The sequence below is a fragment of the Thunnus thynnus genome, chromosome 10, assembly GCF_963924715.1.
Source record: "Thunnus thynnus chromosome 10, fThuThy2.1, whole genome shotgun sequence".
In the NCBI taxonomy this organism is placed as follows: Eukaryota; Metazoa; Chordata; class Actinopteri; order Scombriformes; family Scombridae; genus Thunnus; species Thunnus thynnus.
Genome location: NC_089526.1, coordinates 9,241,010 through 9,265,076, shown reverse-complemented (window position 1 = coordinate 9,265,076; position 24,067 = coordinate 9,241,010). Strand labels below are relative to the sequence as shown.

General features: G+C 39.4%; 1 protein-coding gene across 2 annotated transcripts; it reads left to right on the top strand.

Moving 5' to 3' along the window:
• Positions 1–24: 24 nt before the first annotated feature.
• Positions 25–23,806, top strand: scn1ba (sodium channel, voltage-gated, type I, beta a). Of its 2 annotated transcripts, XM_067600809.1 has the most exons (6): positions 25–2,234; positions 13,932–14,098; positions 17,091–17,328; positions 18,625–18,766; positions 19,063–19,134; positions 21,088–23,806. In XM_067600809.1, exons 1-5 carry the CDS (start codon positions 2,171–2,173, stop codon positions 19,127–19,129), a joined length of 678 nt encoding a protein of 225 aa, XP_067456910.1. In that variant the 5' UTR covers positions 25–2,170; the 3' UTR covers positions 19,130–19,134; positions 21,088–23,806. The 2 variants fall into 2 exon arrangements, with proteins under 2 accessions (XP_067456910.1, XP_067456911.1); XM_067600810.1 differs by lacking the exon at positions 19,063–19,134.
• Positions 23,807–24,067: the final 261 nt, after the last annotated feature.

Genomic DNA, 24,067 nt, shown 5'->3' with positions numbered 1-24,067 from the left:
CTTCTCTCTTTGCAGACACGTGGGGCTTTTTGCAAAGGATGAAAACATCACATAAAATCGCTGTTGCCATAACAACGGCTCTATACCTCTCCCTCCTCCTCTTCTTCTTTCTCCATCCCTCTGCTGCAATGCATCACACCCTCCCTCCTCCTCCTCCTCCTCCTCCTCCTGCATGCACCTCCCTCCCCCAGCCTTCACCCATCCCAAAGACTGATTAGCGCGGAATCCTTCCACTGACACGCCATGTAATTTCTGGAGGCCACTGATTTTTGTGTGTGTACGTGTGTGTCCTCCCTCCCCCCTCGCTTTTCCTCAATTTTTGACGCCTCGGTCAGTATCCCCAGGAGGAATATGCGGGTCTCCAAAATAAATTTCCCAACGTGCGTCTCTTCTTGAAGGCGATAAGAAGAAAAAGGAGGATTTTATTTCGCTTCTCTCTCTCTTTTCTGTGTCGTGCTCTGATCCCAAAATCTGTCCGATGGTCCCCGGTGTGACAGCAGAGCGACTTCCCTCATCTGGCTGCCTGACGCGGGATGCAAGCCGTCCACCTCTGACCCAACAATAGGACGAGACGTGTCGAGGATATCTGTGAGCCTAAAGTCCAGGATTTGATTTTAAAAGGGGTTGTTTGATAAGGAGGTGACAGGTAAACAAGTGACACTATTGGATTTTAAAAAGAGGACAGATTTTTGTCTTTTTTTTTTTTTTTTTGCAAATTCACTAATATAAGACTAGCTGCTTGTTGATTGTAGTGTCTTATTTGCTCACCCCAAACACAGTCACACCCTATTCTTAATTCATAGCCACACTGCCGGAATGCACTTTTTTTAACCTCCAGAGACGCACTGACGGTGGCAGCGGTGTAAATATCCCCCAATAGCTGTTCAATGCATGCCTGCCAACCCACTTTTAAACTGGTTTCATATGCTGGTGGTGACCCATCTCAGCAGAGACACCTGTGCTGTTGCAGTCAAGCCTGTGAGCAGCTAAACAAACCATATGGCTTAACTGATGTGCACAAACAGCAGATGAGTCCACTTGAATAAGTAAACATAAGAATCAACCAGGCTTTGCCCTAGATCACCGCCTAGAGCTTTATCTCAAGAGATTATGTAGTTGTGAGTGTGCGATTTGGACCGAAGAAAGAAAGCAATAAGACAGATATGAGGCAATAACAATAACAAGGTGATAATTGTAATTTCTTCCAAAGCCAAAAAGAGTTGGAGACAAGTGACAGGATACTTCACGCTGCTTCCATTTTCCATCTCACTCACACTGTGGCTCTGTCGACCCTCCTTTTGCTCAGGCCAAATGTGCATTCGTTTTAAAGTGGAGTGAGAGCGAGTTGGAAGGCGTTCGTGCATGAAACATTTTGACATTTTAACAGACATTTGAACTCCACTGCACGACTCTCACACACGTTTTCCATTTCCAGCACTAATTCCACTGGACACCTCAGCATCTTCCCCTATCAGATCAGCCTAAGATATCAGTCTTCCAGTGGCTTTTATTCTCAATCACTGACAGTTATTGCAGTTTGGCGAGTCAGAGTCTGGCGTTATTTGGTGCGCACTGTCTCATTGTGGAGCTAAAAAGGCCAAAGGGTGCGCTGCTCAACCTGGAAGAGTATAAATAGTTGAACAAAGGCCCTTTTGGAGCGACAAGAGGCTGAAACCTGAAACTCGGAGTGATTCCTCCCTCTGGTAACTCTATATGCTCACACACACTGAGAGGCTGGACAGACCATCGAGATAAATAGAGTGATTTAGAGCCGGGGAGGTGAGGAGACAAGACAGTAGGGCACGCGCCTTCCACACTGCTGCTGCCAGGTTTTTCAGGTGCTAAAGAAGATCTGAGCGGCTAGAGGAACCACCCACCCACCCCTTTTATCAGCTGAAAAATAAAAGGAGGAGAAGAAGACCACACCCAGAGCCCCATCAGGAAAGAGTCTCCTCCTCTCACCTCCCAGACTTTTAATCCAAAGTCAGGACATCTTTTGCATTTTAGTGCTCTGAGGTTTTCATCACCAAGCTGGAATATCTACTGTAGATCTGTTTTGTCTGCCTGTGTGTGTGTGTGTGTGTGTGTGTGTGTCTCCCAATCATAAGTGTGCGAGTGTGTGTGTGTTTTGACGTCATTGAGAGCCGCCAGTCTTCTTTCCTCTGTCAGGATGTCGTCGGTACGAGAGCTGCTGCTGCTGCTGCTGCTATCTCTGGCCCTCCTGGCTCTTCAAGGTGAGTGGGCAGTGGTTCTGTTGCCAGGGTGACGCCGTGATGGCAACACCTTGGCATGCATATGAGCCACCATCCAGACCTCATTCACCGTCTGTGCTGTGTGTCAGCGTTGAGGTGTTTACTGTCCTCCACCGTTGTCTGATGTGGGCACTGTTTTGGGGTGCGTGTCTGTGTGTTGAGATGCAGCTGTGCGAGTGAGTGTTTATGAGTCCATCATAGTGCTGGATTGCTGGCTAAAAGCCCAGCTGTTCAGGGCTTTTTGTTTTTTTTTTTCTTTTTTTAGAGTAATGAGATGGGGCCATGTGGCGGTGTTAAAATGGAGGGCACACACACATACACAGACACACCAGCCTTTGTGTTTTCAAGGGTCTGGAGCTATGTAGGTTTTTAGTTTTTTGCTTGTTTTCTATACATAAAGTATGTTAAGTGTCCTTTGATTAGATTAACGGCACTTGAAATGAATGAAAATTGAACTTATTACTATCATTATGTAGATTATTCATTTCTTGTGTGTTACATTGAGGCATTGTGTTCCCTTGATGTGTGTGTTGATCAGTTCAAGGCTACAACTCAAGTTGACCAATGTTTTTCGTCGTTAGGCTTGTAAAATGTCAGAAAACAGTGAAAATGCCTGTTACGACTTCCTAACCGCCCATGTGATAATCATCCAATGTCTGACCAACAGTTCAAAGCCTAAAAATATTCAGTTTACAATGATATGAAGCAAAGAAAGGCAGCAGATCCTCACACTGGAGAAGCTGAAACCAGGGAATGTTAATCAATTATCACAATAGTGGGCAATTTATTTTCTGTCAAGTGATGAATCAACTTATCATTTCAGCTGTAGCTCAGGTGAAAGGAGAGATTGTAATACAGTGATTTCAGCAGTTGTTTCTCGTGCAAATGTTCCTGTTCTGGCACTTTTTCCCGTTTTCGATGCTACTACATCTGCACAAATCCTGTGAGGAAATCCAGGTTTTCTGTAGCTTGCTGCATCTGGTATGTTTCAGTAAAGTAAGGTCTCCATGTTCAATTTTTATACTACTAATGGCTGACTAATGTTGATTTTGGCAACCTAAACCATAAAAACTGAATTTTACTTTAAATTTGTGCCAATCATCAAAGTTGCCCTCAACTCTTCCACTCCCTCTGCTGATATCTTTATAGTTGGAGATATCACGACATGATTTCCTACCTTCACAAGAAGGTATATACTGGAATTCATTCTTTTATAGCACAAGAAACGCTTCTTGCACTGACGTGAAAACAGCTTGAGCTAAATAATCCATCACCTTTAAGCTGCTGTCAGTCTCCTGACACCCACAGGAAGAGAAGCAACTTGGTGAGAAAATAATCTTTCACAAGCTTGTCTTATGAAATGTACAATCACAGCTGCATTGCATTATTTACAGCGCCTGGATTTATTTAAACACTTTGCTAAATGGTGTAAAAACAATGCAGATGGTAGTAAATGGGTTACAACTATGGACCAAGGTTATAATGATAATGAAAAATCCTTTTTCCTGAAAATGCTTTTGACTTGTTAAACTTTGTTAAACCCAGGCCAAGTTAAAACAAACAAAGAAAAACTAAATATTTTACTCATTTTAATGCTTTTCTAAAATAAAATAAAAAATACCCACGCACAAAGTTTTTTTGGGGTTGCATGCTGCCGTAACAGATTATCTCATTTTAAGCACTGGGATTTAAAATGGAGCACAAAAAGGAAGCAATGCATTTAAAAAAAGAGATTTAATGTGTACTTATCTCTGTCAGCCAGCTGCTCTTTGTCTCACTGACAAAAATGCCAGCAACACAACCTGTGCACATGCACATGTCAACACAGCTTCATAATCACAAAAAAAAGCATAATAATAATGTTGTTATTCCTTTACATGAAGTGTAACAAGCAGGCAGAGCTTCAGAAAGTTGAGCCAGGCAGCAGGATAGCGAGCAGAGAAAGGACGCTTGGCAAAAAGTAAGAAGGTTATACAACCTCGATTGACAGAAATAGACCGTTTGGTTGAGGGGCCGGCGGGTTAGTTAAGGACTGAAGCGAGTGAGCACATCTGGAGCTGGACGCAGTGAGGATGAGGACATAAAACGAGACAGGAGATTGGATGGAATCTCCTAAAAAGAAGACGAGAGGAACAGATGATAAAAATAGCACTGTGTGGTCTTTTTTATTTTAAAATGTGCATTTGGAATTCAGCTAAAGACAGCAGAAGTTTCTGGTACAGGAAAGAAAACATACATATTAAAACAATTAAATATTAACTAAGGTGATTCGATGATTATCACAAACTCCACTCACGCTCCATCATATTAAGCTCCATCTAAATTAAGCTGAGTGAAGTGATGGCAGCAGAGAGCAAATTAAATCAGAAAAAGAAGAAATAAAGGAACAGCTCACCCCAACATACAATAAAACCTACTTAGATATCAGCTTAAGCTTATTGGAATATAATGTACATTTCTTTTGTAATTCACAATGTGCCAAAAAAAAAACTAAACAAATGAAAATTTCATCTATTTCCAACACAATTATTCACAATAATCCACAGATATCAGTGAAACACCAACTGGCTGCCTGAAAAGAAAAGATTGGATTTTCATGAGTAAACTTGTCATTATATTTGAATCAGGGTTTTCTATGTTGATGCTTTAAATGTCACAAAATAAATGATCCTACCACACAGATATACAGATGTATAATTAGTTGCTGGTTGAAACTGACCATATATGACCGATTCATATGTGGTGAAAAGAGCTCAGACATTTTTGCGGAGCAATAGGGCTGAAGATCCATAAATTATGAAAGAGTATTTTCGCTTTTTAATTAATGTAATGAGTTATTAGGCAACACTCAGTCAGTCGGTCATGTTTCATTCAAATATGACACAAAGTAAACAGCTACAGTCTATTGATGGAGTCGGGTGTCCTTGCTTTCAAGCCAGAACAGAAGCTCATAAGACCTAATGCATCTCTTAACTAATGCATGCAGCAGATCGACTCTCTGCGTCGCAGCATGGAGCCATTTAGTCTGCAAATGGCTCGAGCACGAACTTACGGTCAAAGGAGATCACCGTCAACAGGATACTCCAACAACTACACCATCGTCTCAGTGCAGAGCCATTTGGGCTCATGTCCATTCCATCACTCCACTCAGCCTGCAGCATCTGCACAAATTGAAAATTGCATTACAGCAGCATTTAAGTAGCCAGAGTAGAACATAAACTAATTATAACTACTGGAGTGGTGCACTGCAGCAAGTTTTTTTTTTTTTTTTTTTTACTTTTAAGTCTGATTTATCATCTGCACTTTAATATTTTTTATAAAAAAAAGTTTTCTTGTTTTTTATTGTGATACAGTTTGTAGTTTTTCCAAACAACTTAAAACTAGTAAAATTGCATATTCAGACAAACATACAGTATGTTGTGAAATCAAAATTTTCTATAAACTTTTTTTTTTTTTTTTTTTTTTACAATTTTTACAATTTCTACCTTTAAATTTAAGTTTACTAATTTACCAGAAACGTTAAGTCTTTCAAACACTCCCTGCTGCTCCCTGATAATTAAAGTCACTTCTGGTTGACTGCACTTTGAGCCTCTGATGTCATTGTTGTCTTCAAAAGTTGTACAAACCCATAATGGCTGCTTTATACAGTATGTAGGATGTCTGGATCTATATTTATTGCCTCATACAAATAGCAGGTGCTTGTAAACAAGGAACCCTTGATTGATGCACTCCAACTGCAATCTGAACAAAAAAGTGAATGTGATTTTAGAAACTATGACAACCATTCACTGGTGGTCTATCTACAGCTGTGTCAGAGTGTGCAGCCTCAGTGCTGCATGAATCTTCTGAAGGGAGTTACATTTTGATTCCATCGGAGGCATTTTTATTGCAAGATCCAGTCTGACTGACAGATATGGAGCGAGATACCGTGCTGTGATCTAATTGCAGGCTGCATGTCGCCTGCTCACTTGTGTGGCACACATGCACGTACACCTGAGCCCCTGTTCATTCAACTGTGTGACTGAGATCTGTGATCCAGGGTTCTCTGTACCCACTGGAGGGGGGTTGGGGAGGAGAGGCTTTGAAGACAAGATGACCTTCCACATAGCTCAAATTTGGTGTATTTGTAAAGCTGGGAACTCATCAGTTTACCAATAATTATTTGCTGTGTACTGTCACTTGTTCAGCTATAAATAAACGTCCTTATAACCATTTTATTTTGTTTCCGTGATCAGTGTGAGACTCCCCAAACAAAAACTAAGATGTTTGTTTTCTCCTCAAGTCAGTAAGAACTTAACAAGACTGAGAGTCTCCAGCTCTTTGAGGCTAAGCACAGCTTAGTTAAAATTTTCTACCAGTAAACACAAAGTAAAACTGAAGCTGATGAAAAAGTAATTAGTTTTCTAGGTATTTAGTTATAAAACAAAGCACTGGATAAATTATAATCTGACCTGATGATGGTACTAGAAGAAAGATTAGAGGATCCCAAAGTTATAGTCCATCCTCTTGGGACCTCTGAATGTTTTCACAGCAATCCATTTAATGTTGAGATATTTCAATAAAAACAAAAATGTCAACCTCACTGTGGTGCTGAGGAAAAGATTAGTGGATGACCAAAGTCCATATGATTCAGCTCGAAGGAAACATGAATATTTGTACCAAATTTTGTGAATTTTGTGAAAACTTTGACCTGCTGGTGGTGGTAAAGGAAAAGTCAGGAGGTCACTTAAGTCAGATGAAAACCTCCCAGACACTAAGAAAAAAATCTTAAATGTGTTCAGGCTGTCCACCAGACATTTTAAAGTTTATGGATTGTGAAAACCTTCTATAAAACCAAGACTTTTCCATCAACAAATCCCTCAGTTGCCAGATCAACACACAGTTGCGCATCTTACTTATTTGTTGTAACGTACAGAATAACAGATTTATTTAAAAGAAACACTGAAAAAGCTGCAGCAAAAGCAAAAACAGCTCCAACAATCACTCAAGAAAACAGCTTTAAAAAGAAAGAAAGAAGCAGAGGGAGGTGACATCCTGGAGACAGGCCGACCAATAAGAAACGAGACATGAAGCTCCAACAGTGTGATCATTACCTCGATGCTTTACCAGCAGCAGTGACGTAGTTTTTCACTCCACTTGTGCTCTTCCTTCACTGAAGTATTGCTTCTGGAAATTGCATGTGTGTGTGTGTGTGTAAGTTTGTCCCACACAAGGGCAGACAAGGACAAATGCACATTATGGATCAGGATGTGGACAGATAATTTTCTTTGTGTGGAGTAAGATGGATGGATCGTGGAGGACATGAGAACATTTATTTCAATATGTTGTATTCAGTTCCTGAACAATGTGACACCTGTTTTGAGAAAAATGACTGCTGGCTGACAAAGTTAAAACTCTTTCACTATTTCTGACTTCAATTATAGTTGTCTCAAAATGTCTTTAACTGCAAAATAGTGACATTTCAGTTCTGGCAAATATTTAGATATTAACCAATATGACAAATACATATACATTCACCAGGTGGACAGAAACACAACTCAAAATAAATGATAATGTTCAGAGTTGGGCTGGCCATCTTGAGCACTGTGAGGAATCCCAGTGGGCCAGTCACTCTGTGGGCTCCTTGAGCAGCCCATTATACAAAAACAAGAGCGAGAGAGATGAACGTCGGCCCACTTTGATTATGCACCAAGCCTGCTTTGACTCCACTGATTGGAGTGTTTTTGAGGTTGTATCTACAGATCTGTGGATGAGCTTACTGACACTGTGACATCTTACATCAGATTTTGTGAGGACATGTCTTGCACCCACCAAAACGTCCTGCACCTTCAATAACAAAAGAGATCAGAGTAGCAAAGAGGAGCTACACTGAAAAGTTGAAAAACACAGGTTTTCAAATAATGATCCTGGGTCAGTGTGGAGATGCCTGCAGGACATCACCAACTACGGGAGACCCTCCCCCACACTGCACAGACCCTTCAACTAGCCAACAACATGAATGTGTTTTACTGCAGGTTTGATCAGCCCACACACAATGCACCTGCTCCAACTCAGACATCACACAACCAACTGCATCCCCTGCTATCTCCTCCCCCCTCTCCCCTGACTCCCCACCGGCACTGACGGTCTGTGAAGAGGATGTGTGTCAGGTCTTTCAGAGACAGAAGATCAGGAAGGCACCAGGCTCAGATGGCGTGTCACCTTCTTGTCTGAAAGTCTGTGCTGACCAACTGGCCCCCATCTTCACAGGGATATACAACAGATCACTGGAGCTGTGTTAAGTCCTCTACTGCTTCTCCACTATCATCCTGGTCCCCAAGAAACCCTCCATCAACCCTCCTGGATGGAACAACAACAGGCCCGTCGCCCTGAGGTCTGTGGTCATGAGGTCTTTGGAGAGACTGGTGTTGGCCCACCAGGACATCACAGGCCCCCTGCTGGAACCCCTTCAGTTTACCTACCAGGCAAACAGGTCAGTGGATGATGTAGTCAACATGGGACTGCACTACATCCCGCAACACCTCGACTCCCCAAGGAACGTATGCAAGGATCCTGTTCGTGGACTTCAGCTCGGCGTTCAGCACCATCATCCCAGAGGTCCTTCTCATCAAACTCACCCAGCTCACTTTGATCTTCCTGACATACAGGAAGCAGCAGGTGAGGCTGGGAGAAATCTCATTCAACACTGGTACCCTTCAGGGATGTATGCTCTCCCCGCTGCTGTTCTCCCTCTACACCAACAACTGCATCTCAGGAGACCTGTCTGTTCAACTGCTGAAATTTGCAGGCGACACAACAGTCATCCACCTCATCAGAGACAGAGATGAGTCTGCATATGACAGGAGGTCAAAAGTTGGCCCTGTTGTGCGGTCAAAACAACCTGGAGCTGAACATGCTCAAAACTGTGGAGATGACAGTGGACTTCAGGAGGAGGCCCTCATCACTGCCCCCTTCCCTCACCATACTCAACATCGCTGTGTCAGCTGTGGACTCCTTCAGTTTTCTGGGATCTACAATCTCCCAGGACCTGAAGTGGGAGTCCTGCCTCAGGACCTCCTGGTCCAGTTTTACACTGCAGTCTTTGAGTCTGTTCTCTGCACATCCACCAAACAGGGCAGGAACAGACTACAATGGACAGTCTGCAGAAAAAGATTATTCATTCCTTTTAACAGAAAGGAATTAAGTGAGATCACCATAAAACTAGGCAGCATTCAATCTCAATCAGTATCAAAACATGTACAGTACTAATACAGAATCATGGGACACATGTGCCATAAAGCAAAAAAAACAAAAAAAATATTCAAAAATGCTCCCTATTGTAATGTTAATAAATCTTTTTCCAAAACCCAGAATCTACACAAAACACTAATCATTCATTTCTTTGCTCATATCCAAAATTTCCTCTAACGTTCATTGAAATCTGTCAACAAGTTTTTAAGATTTCCTGTGAAATAACACACAAATGAAAAACATAACTCCTGTGCCATTTGTAGTAAAAATTCAATATATACTCATAATCTTGACTATTGCATCCTTGACTTTTGGTCACGTATGATCTTCCAAAGTAGGGAGAAAAGATTTTAGGAGAAAGAGAAGTGAATGAAATGTGAAAAAGGTCCAAAGTTGATTTTGATTAAGAGGAAGTTTGCGCCTTGCGTTGAGAGCCACAATGAGGTCCTCTTAACACTTTATTTTTGACTCAATGAGACAATTTTCAATGACATTGTTGTTTCTTTTTTGTTCATAAATCATAATAAGACATGTTGGATATCTTGTTTCAGTTTTTGGACTCCACAAAACAGAAACTGTGCTTTTGAACAAAGGGAGCAGCTGTTTTAAGAAAAGATAGAAAGATAGAAAACCAGTCAGGGCTTCTTTGGGCTTGTTCTATACTGATAAAACCAGTGTGCCATCACTTTACCAGCAACAACAATGTGGCAGCTTTGTGGAGTAAAATGAAAGAGTCACTCGCAAAGCAGTGTGGTTCAGTTGTCTACTTGTTCCAGTGGAAAGTCTTTTGCTTGCTTGGTGTCAGGGGAAATGTCATGGATGCTTGGCATTTCCCCAGGTTATGTATGTCTACAGCATTTGTGTGTGTGTGTGTGAGTGTTTATGTCTACCATGGAAACAGATGTTGTCCTCCCTCATCTCTTTTGCTGTCACCTATTTAATTTTCTTTTCTCCCCCCCCCCCTCTCTCTCTCTTATGGCCAGTTCAGCAAATAACCTTGATCCTTTTTGTGTTCCCTCTAGCCACCGGCAACACATTAAGATAGCTAACCTCAGTGGTTGAATGGTCTTTTGTGCAGCTTTTAGTCTATATCAGAGTTTTTTTTTTTGCTTTGTAGGCCTCAGGGGTATACAGCCACTGATATGAGGGATTAACCAGCTAGCACGCTGTCAGGAAAAAAAAACTCCCAATCTGCAATTTCTGGAATATCCGTTGCATAATCCTGAACCTCAATCCACAGATTACACAATGAATTTACATTTTTTTATGCTCCGTGTGAATGTGTCCTGCTTCTGTTAATGAGATTCGTTGCTGAGGCAGTTTGGTGGCTCTGACTCTGTTTAGTCTGCACTTTGGATGTGCAGTTCCTTTTGTGTCTGTTTGCATGTTTGTCTCACTCTCTCTCTCTCTCTCTCTCGCTCTGTCTTCTAAACTTGCTGTCTCAGCTTCAGACAGTCAGCAGCATCCCTGCTCACCTTGCACTATCTCCCCTCTCGCTGCGTCAACGACCTCCCTCCGGATTACTGCCTCGCACTGTCTGTGTGTGCTGTTAATGCTGCTGTTTCTGCTAGATTTCCATCTGTCTCTGTGGTTCTTTGTTATTATTTCTGTCCCGCAACCGAAGTGCTCTCTTCCGTCTTCAGACATTCTCTTCATTTCTCTCCTGCTGTTTGTCTGATGAGCTGTTCATCAAACATGTGCTTAGTTGCCACTGTAATGTGTCTCCTTTTCTCTGAGCAGTCAGCGTGTCAGCCATCTCAAACCCTTCTGTGTTTTTCACCATGGGGTGTCTTGCTCCTTTGTCTGTCTAGTGTCTCTTTGCCTTTCTATCTGTTTCTGTCTTTCTGTCTTTTTTACACAGTAGAAGCTAATACAATGGAGTTACAGACTTGGGGCAAAATCTCATTGCATATCAGTGTTCAACCTAAAATATGGTGATTTATTAATTGACTTCCAAATGCTTCCCTGTGAATTTTCACCAGAGCATTAAGTGATGAATGACTTTCATTGACCTCTATTGGTGGGCGAGAATTAGCAGCAGCACTGACAGCTGGTGCAGCTTACAGCAGCCTGTAATTAACACAAGCAATCAAGTCACATTTGTAATAGAGACAAGAAAGTTAATTAGAGCAGAGATTGAACTGAAAGATAGAAAATAACACAGCAATTTTGTGTTTTCTGCTCACTGCATTGTTCTTTACACCTGTTCTCTAAGCAGATTTAAAAAGACTTTAACAACAAGTATTTACAAATGATGTTTGCCTCAAGTCTGTTTTCTTATAATCTAGAGGTCCTAAACAGACCCGGCTCCCAGAAAACCCCCAAAACCCAAGAACCCGACTTGAAGAAAACTCCAAATTCCGGTTTTGACTGACTTGAGTTATTGCAGTGGGTCTCAGGTCTGTGTAAATGCAACGTCAAAGGAAAAATCTGGTTTATTACAACTTTGGTTGTATTTTCATAGTTTTGGCCATCATTTCTATTGGTTATAATAATATTGTTCAACGCTTTAGTGATGCCTGATGGGGCAGAAAACATCAGACACCAGACAGGTCTTGAAGAAGCCAATATCATTTATAACCACAGAATGTATATAAAGATGGACGTAGTGAGGTGTAACATCACCTTTATTTTGCATTGGAGCCAGTTTGAAGTACAGAGTTGCATTTTTTTCCATTTGGAGCCAGGATCTTCCAAATGAGGAGTGCGGGGTGTTGCCTTTCATGCCGTGGAAAAGAGCTGAAACCAATGCCAACTTACTGGGATCAATGAGCAGTGCACACTTAAGCTAATGTTAGCAACTTGAGCTAAATTATGCTAACAGGGCAGATATAATCAAATAACATTAAACTTACTGAAATATTGTGACAATAGTCCAACTCAGTGCGACAAAACCATGAAAATATCAGATTGTATGAAAACAAAATTTACCACCAAATTATCTCCAGACCTGATAAATAAAGACCCTTTGGCAATAAACACTGTATTTTTATCCAACATGCAACTAGTTACTCGCTTGAATGTGGCTTTAAAACAAGCACTCTACAAAATTTGAGTCAGGGTTTCAAAGCATTTAATCACTTTTCTCAATTCAGGTCAACTGAAACCACTGTGGAATGAAATCCTTTAGATCTGTTCAGGCTCGGGTTCAGTCGGTCTCGGGTCCAACTGGGTTCTGGTCTGTTTTTGGTTTTAAATGCCTAGCTGTCCATGTCTGGTTTGACTAAATAGATGGCAATCCTTTCGTTTATGTTTGGGTGTATATTTTTGGGCATGTGAAGTCTTACATTATGTTCTTAACTTTCTCTTCTCCTCCTTTCCCTTTTCTCTTCTCTCCCTCTCTCTCTGCAGTGCATCAGCCAGCATTAGGCCTCTTCCCTCCCTGCATCCCCATCTCCCCCTGCTTTTGTAGAAATGGCTGTTACTACTGAAGCCTGTGCTAATCTTCTTTCTTTCTCCTCCTTCATTCCTTTCCTCCATGTTTCTCTGCAGTGTGGCAGCATTTCTAATTGTTCAACTCTTTCATATATGGTGTTGCAATATTTGTATCCAAGGCAGTAAGAAATAGAGCATTTCTTTACATATTTGTGTACACGAGGTGAAGGACGATGTGCAACCTCTGTGAATCTCAGCCAAACTATTAATGATTTCTCGGAGTTCTTCTGATCAGCGTTGTATATGTGTTTCCTGTCCTCTCCCTCACCCCCCCCCTCCCCATCTTACGATTTGAAACAAAAGCTTCCCCAGAGGTCAAAGTTGAGAATAGCACAAGATCATTGGTTGAGAGCGATGCTGAGGCCTCAGTGGAAACTGCAAGGTGCAGTGTGAGAGAGAAACATTTGGAGTTACAGGTGTGTAACTCCCGGCCGATGAGAAGTATGTGTCATGATGATGGTGGCATATATAGACTCACACCTCTATATATGAATTTAGCTCAGTTACTAACTGACAAAATGCAGCGAAATGGTATCGCTCACTGCAACCTCTTTATTTCCCCTCAGTTTCACAGATTAAAACATCTGAAATGAAAATTACAGCAGAACTAAAAACCAAATGAACCAAATTCACAACAATCTATGATCTGAAATGTTGAGTGGAAATAAAAAATGCAAGACAAAAGCAATGCCCGAAACAAGAAATAAAAAATTTAAAAAAAACACGCATGCAATAAGCAATGGGAGCAAGCACGCAAATATAAAAGTTACAGTAGCAACCATTGTTTTGTTTAGTACTATTAAGACCATTTGCCTGCAAGTAATAAGATACTAGAATACACCAGAGCTCTGCCCGTGTATCAACCTTTCCCTCGAGTCACGGGTACATGGAAAAGAGGATGACGGCCACCCACGGCTCTTACCTCTGAACCCTGTGACCTGCAAATACACAAAGCGTTATAAGGTGACATGGAGGGTTTCTAACTGTGTTTTCTTCATCCTCTCTGTGCTGTAGCATCTCTTTGCCATGGAGCCTGTGTGGAGGTGGACTCAGACACAGAGGCAGTGGCCAACAAAGGCTTCAAACTGGGCTGCATCTCCTGTAAGATGAGGGGAGAAGTGCCTGCCATAGCGACGGTCAGCTGGTACTTCAGGGCTTCAGATGAGACCGAGTTCTCCCATGTAAGTGCTAGTTAAAAATAAAACAAAAAGGATAACATGAGAAGGGAAGCATAAAAGAATGTGAGGTTTGGGGGCCAAAAGAGCAAACACTGTCACCTTTGATTCCAGGGAGTAATGATAAAGTCATGAAACTAGAGCAAGTATTTTTCTTCAAATGGAGAATATGATCTGTATGATCTTGCTTGTTGTAATTAAAAGTCTAGTAACAGCAATTTGAATCATATGATGACAATAGCAAGCCTGATACCATATGCAATACATACTGAAAAACTACTAACTAATGTGAACTATGAAAGTCTGAAAAGGATAAGAAAGACCCTTTTTCTGATACAGTTGTTCTCAGTCAATTAATAGAATAATCTTCAATAAATGACTTCAAAAAATGAAATTAGGGAGAAAAGTAACCAAACTGCCCAGATCTTGATATGAACACAAAGCGTGCTGAGAAAGAGATCTGGACATGAGCATGAACATACCCAGGTTTAAAGTAAAAATTTTTAAAGTTCACAAAAAATTACCAATATACTAATGCCCATTATATTAAATGCAACCAGTTTTCTCCCTAATGTACCTAGTTATCATGTGTCCAGATAAAGCAGTAGATTAAATCAGCACAAAGCCCCCAAAACATCCATCACAACAAGGTTGTTGGTCTGGGTTCTTCTGGGAAATGGCTGCAATGCATTCATCATGAGGTGAGCAGAGTCTTGCATTTTTCATGATGGGCTTTCTCTCCCCCCCTTTTGTGCTGGCTGGCACTTTTGCTTAGCAAAGGAGTCCTCGCCTGGTAAAGCAAAGAGGCCATTACTGTATGTAGGTATAGTGGGAGTGATTCCATCAGCCTTCAGCTGCCATTTAAAAACCTGCATCCACTAATTCACCAGGAAGTGCAGGGGCCTTAACTGCAGCTCAGTCGATACAGAAAAACATCACCGGTGGTGATGTGACGACCAGTAAGACTACTGAATATTCACAACACTGAACAGTCAGTTTGTTTCACTGTCTAAGAGAAAACAACAACTTGCTGTTGCTGTTGTAGTTGTATTTATTTATCATTATGATCAAGCTTTTTCAATTAGGGCTGCAGCATATAAAGAAAAAGTAAATGTTATCAAACTGGGATACATACCGAAAAACACATTTATGAAAACAGTCAACAAATCTTCTTAAATAAGACTGAAAAGGTGTTGACTGAAGCTAAAGCTTATTATTCCTATGCTTCTACATTCACCAAGACACCAAGTACTTCACTGTATTCCTCACTTCATACTCATTCAAAGTATGGTAGAGCAGCATTAATGAAAAATAAATCAATAAATTATTGGAAAAATCTTTAAACAAAAGATAATATCAGGTTTGACCATATTCTTGTACTTATTCAATACGTTATTCTTAAACATAATGATTGTTTTACACATTTTAAATTCATCCTAAAGTTTGTTCCATAAATTCATCACTTTAACAGGAATGCATCTGTTTTTCAATTTTGTTCTGGTTTTCTTGAACATACAACTTCCTTTAAGATTATATTGACTATCATTTCAAACATGATTTGTACATTCTTTGGTAGCAACTTATCTGAGCAATTTTATAGACTACAATATCATCAAATTTCATCATCTGTAATTTAAGAAATACACATGTACATTGTGAGAAAATAAAAGTACAAGCTAAAGACTATTAATAAATCCAAAAACAGGTGTAATGTGCTCCTTACACTGTGACTTCCAAATAAAGTCACACTTGAATGTTGGAAAATAGAAACCTGAGCACAGTGGCAGGGACTGAAACCTTGAACTAAGCTATTCTCTGTTCACAGTGTTGATATGTAAGAGGTCAAAGGTCACTGAGATGACCCAGTGCTTCCTCTTTGTCTGGCTTTAGACAACTGACTCACTGACTTGATGAATGTTTGATCCCCAGAATTTAATTTGTAATGAGAAAGAAATATTCAAATCTGAGACCTAAAAACACACAACTATGTTGAGGCACAGTTTTATAGTTAGGTCTTAAAAATCACTTTATTATCAAATCAACAAATAAGCAGCAGATTTCAGCCTTCAAAATGATATGATAATTATATGATATGATTAATTGATGCAGACAGATAAACAAATAATAAAAGGGGTAACAGGCTAAAGTCAAGACATGTAGATGTTAAAAGACAAAGAAACATAAAGAAGCACAAGCCATTCAACATAAAACTAACAATAAAATAATGAAATACAAAACACATCACCACAATTTAAATTAAAAGTTACCAATCAAAAAAATAAACCCTCCTTTGTTGTACAAAAAAAACATTTAATACTCACAACTGAGCCACAGTGTTGCATTGGGTGATTCATTTCTTCATTACAACTGTAGTTTCATTAGAGTCAGTCCCACACACACCATCCTGCTGCCGTAAATACTCAAAACTCACTAAATCTGCAGCTAAAAATAGTCCACAACAAATGCACAATTTATTCCTGTTTGAGTAACGTTTTCTAAAAACTACAATGCTCAGCTGTTTTAGGAAATTATTGAGGCAGTTTAAAAAATGAAAGCATGGTATTTGTGACCTGTTCATAAATATTTACATTTTCAGTAGGGACAAATAGGCTGACGGCTGAGTGCTATAGACAGGGTAGGGAAGTTGGTCTGACGCATTGTTGGTGTTGGTCTTTTCATGGTCTTTGTTTTAAATAAGAAAAGTATAGAACATTGCCAGCCTTTTCCTTTAAGCTTGTATAAGCAGGTATCTAAAAGTTTCATTTAATAGCATACTGAAATTAACTGATACTAGTGGCTGCCTGTAAGGAGGGCAAACACATTCATATACCTTAACACTTGATGATGAGAAGTTGACTTGATTTTTAGTGAGACTTTTATGCATAAAAACCCTTGTTGCTCGACAACATCTGAACACTGCCAGATCATTTTGCTGAATCTTTACAGTCTCCATTCTGCTTTGTTTCCTGTTCACTAAAATCCCATAATTCTCTTCCAGATATACAGCTATGTAGATTATATGGAGGAAATCATTGACCCACGTTTCTATGAGCGTCTGAAATGGATGGGCAGTAAACACACCAAGGACCTACAGGACGGCTCCATCTACATCTTCAATGTGACCTTCAATGACACAGGAATCTACAAGTGCATATTCAACCGGGTCCTGCGGTACACCAACTACGAGTTTGAAACCAACACCAGCAAGACTATCGTCATTAACGTGGTGCCACGACGTAAGGACAGAGGGGAGGGATGTTGTGGGTTTGAGCAGAGAAGTTAAAAAAAATGACTTGTGGAGTTGGTAAATTCAAAGAAGAGACTTGGTCAGAGACTTGGTCGAGACATGACAAGCTTTTTTCGTAATGTTGGATGTCTATATTAAATATGGTCAAAGTTCCAAAACTTGAGGTGAACATATGTAAAAATGCTCCCTGAAAGTCAAAAGCCAGGGCTTCAGCCTTTTCTAAAAACTTTGTTTGCAATAATACCACTTCAACATCAAACTGATGTCAGATTTTTTACACATGCCCTCAACATGTTCCATAGCCTTTGCTGCTAAGGTTGTTCCACACGTTGTTCGTATTGTCCACTCGCATATTTCGGATTGGATTTTGGCTCAAAGATGTATGGATGTATTTGAGAGGTTGTCATTTCAAGTAAAGAACGAGAAAAAGAAGTGAAATACTACAAGTAATTGTTTATGTAGCCTCTGGAACCACTAGAAGTCTGCCAAGGGAGTATATTGCTCATTTTAATTAGCAGCTTTAATTAGGTGTCCCCCAAGGCTCAGTGCTCGGTCCTCTGAATTTTCATTACTTCAAGCAGGCAGATTAAGGGTTGGGTTGTTCTCGATCAGAACTAGTTTATACAACATGTTGTCTGATCATGTCAGATATCAAAAGTCTTAATAGCTGTTCCAAACAGCCACAGGTGGAGTGAAAAGCTGACCATCACCATAGAGGAGGGAGATGCGATATCGTTTAAATATGGACACACATTTTCAGATGGAAAGCATTTATAGTGTTGCACTCAGTTGTTTACATGAAAAGTGGTGGAAATAGTTGCGTAAAGAATAGAAAAAGAGAGCTAAAGAGAAAAGAAAAGTAGATGTGAATGCCACTTCAGAAAGTTATAGAAATGGCCCTACACAGCACCCCAAATCTGTTGTGTTTTGAAGCTATTTGACCATCTGAGAAACAGTTTTAACGGAGTATACTGGCCCCTTCATTCATGGATATTTCTCCAGGTAGGATTAGCAGTAACCTTTAACATGGTGATATTGCAGCAGAACGCTGAACCCTTCTGGATGTCTGATAGGTTAACTGTATCTGCAGCAGGATTCAGGAAATGATTTATTATGACACACTGTAATTCAGAGCACGTAGTCATAAATTATGACTCATATCATTTAATAAATGTATGGCCTGGGCAGCTCTCATCCTTTTCATGGTACAAATTTAATCCAACCCCCTTTCCCTAAGCACACAGTTACAATATATCTTACCTTATCTCCCTCTCTGTCTCTCCAGTTACCAGGGGAATGGCATCCATCTTGTCTGAGGTGATGATGTACGTCTCCATCATTGGGCTGCAGCTTTGGCTGGTGGTTGAGATGATTTACTGTTACAGGAAGATTGCAGCAGCAGGCGAGGAAGCCCTAAGAGAGAGCGCGTGAGTCATACTTATAAAAACACACACAAACATCCCAGCCGGCCACTCTCTCCAGTGCCAGATCCTGCCAGGCCACCCAAATGTCCTGATCTCCCACCTTCCTCTTACACCCTTGTTTTTCCTTTCTGCCACCTTTTTGGAAAGCGGAGACATAATCTGTTTTCGAATCTGCTCCCCTAAAATTAACAAACATTTCCTTTTTCCTCACTGAACTGATGTCTTGCTCTGATTCTGATTCACAGATCCTGTTTGCCTGTTTCACTTTTTTCTCCTTTCTACTTCTTTCTTTCCCTCAGGGCGGAGTATTTAGCTATAGCTTCGGAAAGTAAAGATAATTGTGCAGGTGAACAAGTGGCAGAATAGCACCGGTAGGTCTGGATTCTCACTTAACTTGATCTCTGAATTCAGTTTCTTCTTGTGTTTCCCTCTTTTTTTCATTTTACCAAGGCTCATATTATTTCACCTGTTGTTCTCATCATTACTGCATTGTTACCACCTAATAAGGCAAACTGTGTCAACAATAACAGTTTAGCATTTCTTTTTAATAATTGAAATGTTCACTTTTTAAAAAATTGGAAATTTAATAATTTCATTTCTGTTACAGACTTCCCTTTATTTAAAATATGTATTGTTAACTTAAATATCAGATGAACAGATAACCAACCAAACCTGTTCTTCCAACACAGTTTATATAAATTCAGGCTTAAATAATCCTGTTAATTCTTATCCAGCTAATTTGGTTCTTCAAACCTGTTTACATTATGTTTTAATGAAGTTTTCTTAAATAACAATATGCCTTTATTTAAAATAAGGCAACATGAATATTGAGTTGATTCTCATGACTATTTATCATATGATTGCAGTTATATGATGTACTTTAGATGTGAATTTAAGTCCTCCAGGATATAGTGGGTCAGTACACTTATGACATAAGTCTCATTTTATTTGTGTTGTATATTCCACAATTCTTCCACTGTTTCCACATCCCATTGTTGTTATACAGTATATACAGTAAACATTTTTTTTTTTTTATAAATAAATGCAGTTAGACTGTGAGTTCACGATTAAGTAGATTTACACAGATAATTACCTGGAAGAAGCATAAATTGTCAAATTGGATTATAAATCAAACCTGTAATAGTCAAATTTATGTTATTTTACATTAAATTATTGGTTCAATCCAAGTACAGAAAGTCTGTTTGCTGTGCAGATGCATTTAATCAATTTTAGTGTTAAAATGGCAAATTCCCATCATAATAACATAGTGAAATGCAGTGTTTTCTATTTCAGTTGGTCTAATAACTTTCTAAGTCTGAAAGCTTTAATCAAGTTTAGTCTCCCAAACTTCTTTTTTTACTATTCTTCACAATACCTGCATAATTCCTACAGGACTCCATTACAACTGAAACTTATTCCCGAGGGACTTTTTTTGTAAGAGGATAATTACACCAACACATTTGTAATGGTTTCTCAATATCCTTCATGTTTTAATCTGAAATTATAATCACACTAACATTTTTCATCATACCAGGAGTGATTTGCATCTGAAATTGAGTTCATATATAAAGATTCACCCTTAAAGGTCTGAGTCATCATTTGGCTAACCGTGAATAAGCCTGCACTTTTGGAAGTTTTCAGCTTGTTGCTATGACAACAGCTCCAGATACATTTTAAACCAGTTCCCCAAGAACTGATAATTCAGCCCTGTGTCAAATCATTAACAATCACATCAAGCAAACTCAGTGAGCAAAAGCAAAGATCAGAGAGAGGTCTGAACATGAAATGTGATTTTGTATTTTGCATAGAAATGTTGAGAACCATTGCCATTGCAAACTCTTTACTTCAGCCTACAACCACGTCTGGTTTGCCAGATCTTCAAAAGGACTAACTCCCACCAAATTGACCAAATTAAAGTTGGAGCCATTCAGTAGGAATCACAAGGGAATATTTTAATAATTTTTGTCCCTCAGGTTACTGACTTTTGTGTTCTTAGTGTACCTATTTTGTGCCCTTCATCAATAATGTAATATATACCATCAAGTTACCAATTATGATCAATTGTACCATTAAATTAGTTAATTTTTTCCAGCATTTTAATAGTATTATTTTTTCATTTGTTCTTGTCTCCGCCGCACTCTTGCTATAGATAGTTTCAATTTAGTACTTTTTTATTTTTATCTTGGACTGTAAAACTGAGATTAAAGCACATTTTAATTTGATTTTTTGGGGAGCAAAGATAGGGGCTTGTGTTCTATGTGAGCCTGCCGTGTTTTAAGAAAATTGAGGTTATAGTTTTTTTTGTTTTTTTTTTTAAAATTCAGGTCGAGGAAGAATTCAAGAAGGCTTCCTTGAGGAATCTCACATCCACTTCCATGCTCCCTCTCTTCCTCTCACCGTCATTCAGCTCCTACCATCCTCTCCACATGATGGAACATGGAACCACAAGCGAGGAAAAAGATGTCCTCAAAAAGGTATTTTAAGTGACTTTCTACAAACGGATGGAAAAAGGACTGAACTGTATCCTGTTCTGAGGGACAGACCGATGCATCAGGTTGTGGTTCAACGGGACAGAAGGAGAAAGAGAGAGAGTTGTGCTGTATATAAGTATATGAGTATGCACAGATAATCTTTGAAAACATGTAGAGTATATTATAGGCCTACATTGTATATTCACTATTTGCATGCTTACAAGCTTATCAAAGAGACTGATCATGCTTCTGATGGTCTGTCACAGTCATGTTTTTAAGAGTTTTTAATCAGTTTTGTCCTGTTTCATGTGTTGGCATCAGGGTTCGACCACTACAGGTTTTATAAAGCCAATTTTTTAACCAAAGCTGTGTCGGTGTTTCTTCTGTAGTTTCATTAATATGTGATGCAACCAATATTTTAATGATAGATCTAAATGTTTTTAATCAAATAAAACTGTGAAAGATTATTTAAATATTTGGAATAGATTTGTTTTAACTTTAAATAGTTGTAAGATGATTATTATAGTGCTAATTTCCTGTCTAATTTCCTTACTAATGAGATGTAATGCTACCAAAAGCTTTGGAGGAAACACTGCTACAGCAGCTGATATCTTGTCCTGATACATAATGTCTCATGTTGACCAGTTTTACACCCCAAAAAAATTACAAGTATGTGGTGTTTTCTCCCAGAATTTCATTAAAAGCAGCCTGAAAACGTCTCTTAGCATTTAGACGAACATGAGACACAATGAATGAAAAAAACAAGGAAAAAAAAACATGATTGCAGGTCCATCATATCAGCAGTGAGCCACACAACTTGAAATACATATTTATCAGCCTGATAACCTGTCAAACCAATGAAAATGGTCAAACCTGAGCTGGCAACACATACAAACTCTTACTTTTCTTTCTGTCTTTCTTTCAACATTTTAACATACAGAATTAGAGAGCTAATGTGAGAATGTGAGGTGCACCGTCACTTTTGGAGCAGCTGTGAAGAGTCATGATTGTCACACATCAGCTGAGAAGTCGCTGTACGTGATCTCCCGTCTTATTATTTTACTTCAGGATCACACATTCACACATCTGTTGAACAAGAGAAATGTTATCTGTGTTAAGTGTGAATTCTGCTGAATGTTTAGCTCGTCAGTGGAGAATGTTTGATGAAGATTTCACGTGTTCTCAGAGTTATTAGCTCTCAAATAAGGGCAAATGCAGTAATCAGGCACTGTAAATTTGAGGTTAAACTTTCCAGAAAAATATATTATCAGTCATGTTTTTGATGTTTCATATTGGTAGAACTGAAATGAGACCCTGTTTCAGACAACAAAGTGATGTTTTTGCTGTGTTTTCCTTAATCCTGAGAGCTCATAACGCATAATGCTAACAATTTAAAGCTGAATTTCTGTTTAATTGAGGTATGACAGGCCCCTTTTCAGCAAACTATCATCCCCCTTTAAACTGGCTGCTGAACCCAGCAGGCCCACTGCAGACATTAAATTGCTCTTCGAGTCTCAATGCTCAGAAAACATCTCACTACATTCGGCGGTGAGGATTAAATGGTATCTGAGGCCAAAGTGTGACTTCCTGTGACATATGAGAAGATGATGCCCACTTTATTGCACCAGACCCATTTTGAAGTAATCACATTAAAAACAGCTCAACCAATTTATGTAGAGATGTGATATGAAACTTGTCACTTTTATCTGAATTTGTCTCCAGTGGAAACTTTCCCACAGATGTGTAACTTCACACAAATGTTTTAGTGTCTTTGTAGAAACTTAAGGGCTTAGCTAACTGCCATTATGTAACTGCCGTGGGCAAATGTACCACAAAACCTGTCCAGTGTGCCTCCCAGAGTGAAACCAGTGGAAACCAAAGGGGAAAAGCAAAGAGCTGAAGCCTTGTGTTCGTAAAGAAAAACTTGCACCTCTTTTTAGACAGCAAGGTTAATGACTTTTGTTGAACACTAGATGGCAGCCAAACACTGCCGTTCTGCATGTTTACTGTTTATCTATTTTGTACCAATCATCAGTTTGATACATTTTAACCACGTTTTGACTGTAGGAACTTTACCCAGGGACTAAGAACCCTTTTAGGGACTTAATTCCTCTACCTGCGTTTCCACCGGAGGAACCAGGGTCTAAATTAAGTTCCAAGGAAATTATTTTACCCCCAAAAAACTCCCCTACACAGAAATTTCTAACTTAAAACAGTATAGCTGCATGGTTACTGATGGAATGAGCAAAGACCACAATATGTTTTTTTTATCAGTATGAACACAGGCAGTGGGATGCAAGTTTAAAAAAAAGAAAAAAAGTGATTCAGGCAACTTCTACTCTGCTTACTGAGTGGTTTACACATCAGTTTACATCATCTAAAGGCCTTTTCCTGCACAGATGAATCAACCACTGAAATGAAGACCACACTGTCTCCCACACTATTGTGGTCTGCTTGTGTCCACGCGTTTTCTTTCAGCAACAAATTACTGCAGTTTTCACTTCATGTGTAGGTGTGGAAGAAAAAAAAAAGTGATATATTGAAAGAAAATAAAGTTCTTTTGAGAAAATCAGCCCGCGTCTCATCTGAATTCTTCTGATCTTATATAAGTGGTAGATGTGTAGGTGGTTGATATGCTGTGAGGTGTTTTCAAATCACACTTAAAAGTCCATTTCCACCCATCTGTTTTTTTTTAACAGACTGAAGGTAAACTATGCTACACCAATACAACCATTGGTACAATGAAAACTCAGTCAAACACCAGCAAATACACTGAAAAAAAAATGTATGTAGGAGTTGAGGAGATGAAACACTTCCAGGAAAATGAGAGGAG